Source organism: Ceratotherium simum, chromosome 9 (assembly GCF_057802395.1).
Source record: "Ceratotherium simum simum isolate JZ-2026a chromosome 9, ASM5780239v1, whole genome shotgun sequence".
Taxonomy (NCBI): domain Eukaryota; kingdom Metazoa; phylum Chordata; class Mammalia; order Perissodactyla; family Rhinocerotidae; genus Ceratotherium; species Ceratotherium simum.
This window is the reverse complement of record NC_141908.1, coordinates 49,606,902-49,614,111: the sequence shown is the minus strand read 5'-3', so window position 1 is coordinate 49,614,111 and position 7,210 is coordinate 49,606,902. Positions and strand designations below refer to the sequence as shown.

Genomic DNA, 7,210 nt, shown 5'->3' with positions numbered 1-7,210 from the left:
CATTTTTTTTTCAGTGACTAACTCTCAAGTAGGTGCATTTTCCCTAAATATGTCAAATTTAAATCAAAATAAAACCAAACAAGAAACCAAAAACTAGAGAATTTGTTTTACAAAAGTCAATTAACATTTATATGGCTTTACAAGTGTCATATTAAAACTGGCAGGCACAGCATATAATACAGTGTTCCCAATGCTGAGAAATTTGGAGGAATTAAAAAGCAAATGGTAGCATTCCAGTAGATAGTAATGCAAATTCCAAGTGTAACCTTAAAAGTCTGCTGAGGCAAAAGACACACTGCAATCTGAAGCATTATGATTAAACACTTACAATAGAACTTATTCCCAAACCTTCTGGAAATTGTCACCGCTGGCTAAATTCTTAAACTCAGTATTGTTAAACTCTTTGCTCAGTTTTTTCCTAATATAAATTCTATATCCCCATGGGTAAAATAAAAGTATATTTCAGCTGATTTATCTTCATTATTTAGCTTTTAATAAAAATAAAGGTTTGAATAACTAATACAACAGTTTAAAAAATACAAAAACAAACTGTTTATTATAGTATAGTTTATTTAATACATTTAACTATAAAAGTTGATAGTTTCGAAGTTTAAATTCTGTAAAATGCAGCTTGCAGAAGTTTAACAGTTACTAGACTAATGATAAGAGAAGCAGCATTTTGAAACTAATTATACAATTGCGACAATAGCTTTATTCCTAAATTTCATTAAAAAAATATACATCACAGTGACTTCTGAGCTAGGAAAAGAAGTGCATTAACTTCATTGGTTTTTCCCTTCCACAAAGAGAGCAGCCACAACATTTAACATTCCCACATACAAATACCCAATTCATTATCAATCCTTCAAAATATTATAAACACACAAAAGGGAAACAAAATATACAGCATGTGCTTTTGGTAACATCGGAATTTGCTTTAAAAAGACAAAAAAGGCAGAAACACAAATCAACTCCACCACTCCCTCCTGTACCTAAAAATAAACAAAAACCCTCAACAACTCCCTTCTCCAACCTTGCTGATGGAATTGATATGATTTTTTTTCCCTCTAATATTTATTTTTGTGTCATACCACAGGTCGAAGTTTGCAGTTGCCTGAATGCTTTAAAGGCAGTTGGGAAGCCCACTATGGGCAGGCATCAGCCAATGCTGTACTTCCTGAAGTTTATTATTCTTTATTTGTAAGAAACCATATCTTTTCACAATGAACAGTTTATAAACCTACAATCCTGGGAGTTGTTTATTCAACTGTAAATGTATGAATACCAAACTGAATAATTGCAGTAAACACGACCAAAAGGAGACAGAAAAATACTCATTTTATGTTTCTTTATAACAACTTTATGGTGTATATGTAAAGTATCTTCTGGTGAAGGTAAAGGGAACAAGTTTCTATAGAAATTTACTATAAAAAGTTCAAAGTGTGATGGAAAAAACTGCCACCCACAGTGAAACACAATGAACTACTAAAAATACTAACTTGTTCTATATACTAACTTGAAAACAAATTAGAATTGTCAGTTAATACTACTATTCAAAATACCAGAAACCCAATGTGTTCCTGTCCATAATATTAAGAAATTTTTACTTTTCAGTTTCATACTTTCCACTGGGTACAAGTATCAAAGGCCATTCAGCAAAGACAATATGAATCAATATCACACTTGTGCAAAGATAGATTTATCAGACAAATTCTTTGAAACTTCTGTGAGGGCTCTGATTAAGGAACTTAGAAAATACTCTATGAACTAACTATAGAATAAAAAATGTTTTAAAGCAACCCAGTAGCTTCTCCACTGCTTATTAACATTAATCTCTCTGTAGTGTCAATTTCTGTGGCAGACAGTTTATCCAGAAAAAGAATTCATGTGAAATAAGTCATGAAAAAAATTTCTCAGACATTGCCAATCAAGCAATAAAAAGACACCAATGTAAATATCTTTAAGAGGATATTAAGTCCAAGATACTTTGAGGTAAACTGTTAGCTCAGACCTAACCATAAAATCAGTATGACAGGAAAGAAATAGCTGACTTTTAGGAAAACAATATGTTCAAAGTAAAAACTAAAGGTAGTGCAACTATTAGAAAGGTTAAAGAAAAGGACTCTCTGAGCTGTGTGCTATTCAGATGCAAAGGCAGACTTGAGGTCCAGTTAATGCTGATTAATTATTTTCTAAATGTTCTTTATATTCTGATAAAATCTAGCTGATTGTCACCTCTCATCTCAACTGTTTCACCATATCTGTTCTATTGTAAACACAGCTAACAAAGGTCTTTTTTTTTAAAAAAAAAAAAAGGCCTATAAATAATGCTTAGCATAGAGTTGCTCTTTTGATAACCAAAACAAGAAAATAATTCTACTTATAGAAAATACTAAATTTTTTTCCAATAATTCTTAGTAGATAAAGCTCCGGGATCAGATAATACAGAAGTATTTTTGCTTATCGTGGGTTTTTTAAAAAATATAACTTATTAAAAATCCTTTCTTAAATAGCACCTTTCTAGGGGCTCAAATAGGTTACAACAAAGATTTTTAAAATGCAATTTACTGAATTAAAGACAAACAATAACTACTTTAAAATATATGACAGATTATACAGTTTGGGCACTCAAGATTCAATTATCCCTAAGCTGGGTTTGTGGTCAAAGTCTCTAAGGAATCAATCCCCCTGGATTATAATATCTATTACTTTTATCATCAGGAAAAAAAAATTTGTAAAGATTCCACTGTGGATATTCGTTTCAAGACATTCCACTCTTATAATCATTATCCTATTCATTATGCAAACAGCTACCACAATGCCAAATTTATCATTTCTGTATTAATCAATAATGGGAAATATTACGTTAAGCGTTGCTTTGCTCAGTACAAATAGCATTGAGTAGCTACTGGGTTTACCAACAAGCTACGCTGGTAAGAGAGTTGACACTATCATGACAAATATTAAAGTACAAAACAATCTAGATGCTACTATTAATTGGAATTCTGAAATTTCTTTTCAAATGAGGCAGGTTTTGTGTTTGCTGGATGTTCAATATTTTATTTGGAAGAGAAATTACAGAATAAAAGGCCACACAACACAAAAATAGCAATATACAACACACAGAATTCTAAATGGACTTTGGATATCTTCAGTGGTTAACTCTGTAAGCTGTCAAATTTTGCAACTTTTTACTATATATGGCAATGTTATACATGCCAAGTTAAACTAATGTCAACAGTAATGGTATAAAGCCACCTGAATAGAAAGAAACCAGAGTAATAAACATGCTATAGCTTACTGTGATACATATATAGAAAGATGCATTTTCTTGCCATTTGAAACTCACAGCTATGAAAGACAAGTCAGTTTAAGTTAAAAAACAAAACAAGCATGCAGAGTTAACACTCAACTCTATATAGGTCAGTGGCCAAAAGAGAAATTTTGGAAGTTAGTGTGTCAACAGTAACAATTTTTAGAATCTAACTTAAAAGACCTGCACAAGTGGTGTATTTTATTTCATTTTAGAGAAGGGTAATAATGCTAATAATAATAAAACAATGTTCCCCAAAAGCAAAAGTTTCATTTCTTCAGACCAAAAGTGACACAGAATTGAGAATTACAATCTGATCTTCCAAGGTATAGTTCTTGTCAGATGCTGTATAACAGCAAGTCAAGCTCAATCAGTACATCAACTGAAAAAAATATTCAACTATTTTTATAGACAGTTAAGTAAAACAAAACTAGACAGGAAAAATATTAGTATGAAACAAGCTACGGGTGGAACTCTAAAGAATAACATGTGAAGTGCAATATAAATAAATATTTATCTATTTTAAAGCACAAATTACTATAAAATCAAAAGTGATGATTTAAGATCTCAAATTAGGATCCTGCTTCTGTGTAAATAAAAGCTGCTGCTGCAAGCCTCTATTATAAATGCAATCAGAAAATCTATACAAGATTTCTTCTACCTAGTGGCTTCTGAAGTTACTTTAATCATGAGAAACACAAGTTCTTATAACAATGTATTCCAACAATCAGTTTAACTCTTGTTTCCAACTGGCCAATCACACAAATGAGGGCGTAGAAAAGCAAGTTTGCTATTGGCTGATTGTTGCAACACAAAAATTCATACATGAAATAGTTAAACACAGCACACAGTATTACACCAAAGTGTTTTTCTCATTTCAAGTTTATTAAAACTTTAGCAGTACAAATTATCCAGGTTGCAGATTATCAAAAGATCAACTCAATAAAGTCCACGTTAAAAAAAAAAAAGGGACAAACATAAAACAACTCAAAAACAATGAAAAGAGGAAAACATAAAGGAGATTCATGAGCAAGTCTCTAAAACTTAAAATTTGAGACAGAATGGAAATAAGAAGTTTACACAACTCACTCATCCACTTTTATCTTCATCTGTTCCAGGGCTTGATTCATGATCAAATTTTTTATTTTTATCATGTATGTGGTCATTTTCTTGACCTTTTGATTTTTGGTTTTCTTTTTCCACTGAGGATCTTGTCTTGTCATCCTCCTTATTTTTCACCGTGGAGAACTTTAATTCATTGTCCTGACTACTTTGTTTTATTTTTGAGAATGGACTTTGATCTCTATCAGCCTTTTTTTCCCTGTTATTATTTGAGCTATTATGATCACGATTTTTAGAGTACATTCTCTTTTCACCCTCAGAGTTTTCTTTTCTGTGTGAACTCTTACTTTCTTGGTTTCTATATTTTTCTTTGTTTCTGCTTTGACTTTCTTCTCTCTCTGAGCTCCGTGAATCTCTCCTCCTCCTCCTCCTATCTTTACTTCTTGATCTTCCTGGTGTTGCTCTTCTCTCTCGGCTTCGTGACCTTCCTCTTCTCCTGTACTCCTGTTCTCTGTACCTATGGTACTCCTTGCTTCTGCTGCGATCTCGGTCATGGCTTCTAGATCGCACTCTTCTGCTCCTGTCCCTACTTCTGCTTCGTTCCCTTGTTCTACTATTATAACTGTGTTTGCCTTTAGTTATATCACGTTCTCTACTCCTAGACTGTGCACGTCTATCCTTTTCCTTACTTTTATTATGATCATGCTCATTACTTTTTGATTCTAACTGTTTAGACTTCTCTTTACTTCTACTCCTTTCCTGATCTTTTCCTTTAGAATCAGACTTTTCTTTTTCTTTAACATTCTCATGATCCCTTTCTTTACTCCTTGACCTCACCCTCTTTTCTTCATGTCTATTATGCTTTGTATCTCTTTCCTTACTCTTTGATTTCTCTTTGCTCTTACTCCTACTTTTAGATTTGGCCCTTTTCTTCACCTTATTTTTATTATATTTATCATCTTTTTCTGAATTTCTTCTAATGTCTCTCTCTTTGCTGTTAGATTTATGATCTTTAACTTTCTTTTCCTTTTCACTTTTTCTGTTTGGACTCTCAGACACATGTCTGTGATCAGTTATTTTTTTCTCTTTTACTCTAACTGGGCTTCTTTGATTTTCTTTTATTTCATTTAACTCACTCCTAAAAAATAAGGAAAACAAAGAAGATTTTTGGAAATTTGATTAAGAATAGGACGGTGTCCATTATTAACTAAAATGACACTCTATATTCCTTAAGACATTCAGAAACAATTGAAATGGCTATAAATAAAATAACTTTATGTACAATAGTAAAAAAATATATATATATCTTACTTATCCCCTTTGATCCATCTTTCACCACTTGACACCCTCATTCTTTGAGCTCTCTGCATCTCTTGCCTCCAATGTGGAGGAGTCTCACTACGTCTGAAACGATCCCTTGATCTGGATCTGGAAGGAGTTCGATAACGCTTAAGAAAAATAAAAAGGGGAAAAAATTAACATATAAAAGCATTACACCAACAGCTAAAGAGTATACACTTCTAGGTCCAAATAAAATGTCTGATATTTCTATACCCTCTAAAATAACTAAAATTTTCCAATTTTCAGGTAGGAAATCAATGAGGCGGAAATACTTTAAATAGTCATACTATAAGTTCCAAATAAGAAGCATTAACTACAGAAACTCTAGCCACCCATGTCTTCTGCATGCAAGAATCTTATTTAAGTGATGCTAGAGTATAACAGGTACAGGAACCCTTCCAAGTTGCCAAGCTCCAATCCGGAAGTATACATTCTTGATGTTTCAAAACAAACATTTTCCATATTATGAGAAAAAACTGAGTAAATGCATAGATACATACTTATTCAACCAATATTTACTCAGCTCTCAGGATGTCCAACCACTCCACCACATACTGAGGAAACATTAGAGAGCCAAGACATATCTGATTTTGCTTTCTTGGAACTTATATTGTATAGGGTTAGGAGAAGACATCAACAGACATATAATCACAGATATTAAGCATATATGCAGCTACAATTAGAATGAGTGTAAAAGGAGAAGTAAAAGGTGCTCAGAGAATATAAAGAGGTCTGACCTAGTATGGAGAAAGGGTGCAAACAGTTAAATGACAATTAAAAGCTGAGAACTAGGGCCAGCCCTGTGGCTTAGCGGTTAAGTGCGCGCGCTCCGCTACTGGTGGCCCGGGTTCGGATCCTGGGCGCGCACCTACGCACCGCTTCTCCGGCCATGCTGGGGCCGCGTCCCACATACAGCAACTGGAAGGATGTGCAACTATGACATACAACTATCTACTGGTGCTTTGGGTGGGGGGGGGGGAAGGAGGAGGATTGGCAATAGATGTTAGCTCAGAGCCGGTCTTCCTCAGCAAAAAGAGGAGGATTAACATAGATGTTAGCTCAGGGCTGATCTTTCTCACAAAAAATAAAATAAAATAAAATAAAACTGTAAAAAAAAAAAAAAAACCTGAGAACTAAAGAATGTGTATAAAGAGTTACCTAGGCAAGGGTGAGGAAAAGGAGGTAAAAGGGGGTGAGGAAGAACATGTGAGGCATAAGAAACACCATGTTTGAAGGTCCTGAGACAGGAAGAAACAGAGCATGTTTTAGAAATGATCAGAAGATAGATCACAGGCCGGCCCTGTGGCTTAGCAGTTAAGTGCGCGTGCTCTGCTACTGGCGGCCCGGGTTTGGATCCCGGGCGCGCACTGATGCACCGCTTCTCTGGCCATGCTGAGGCCAGGTCCCACATACAGCAACTGGAAGGATGTGCAGCTATAACATACAACTATCTGCTGGGGCTTTGGGGGAAAATATAAATAAATAAAATTAAAA

General features: G+C 34.0%; 1 protein-coding gene across 3 annotated transcripts in view; it reads right to left on the bottom strand.

Annotated features, from left to right (window-relative positions):
- Window positions 1-4,177: 4,177 nt before the first annotated feature.
- PPIG (peptidylprolyl isomerase G) overlaps window positions 4,178-7,210 on the bottom strand; it is a 43,439-nt gene continuing 40,406 nt past the window's right edge. For all 3 annotated transcript variants that reach the window (XM_087435362.1, XM_087435364.1, XM_087435363.1), the window contains exons 13-14: window positions 5,687-5,823; window positions 4,178-5,513 (exon numbers count right to left, since the gene is read on the bottom strand). In XM_087435362.1, the coding sequence (XP_087291488.1) occupies window positions 4,403-5,513; window positions 5,687-5,823 (1,248 nt within the window). In that variant the 3' untranslated portion in view covers window positions 4,178-4,402. The remainder of the gene's footprint in view (window positions 5,514-5,686; window positions 5,824-7,210) is intronic.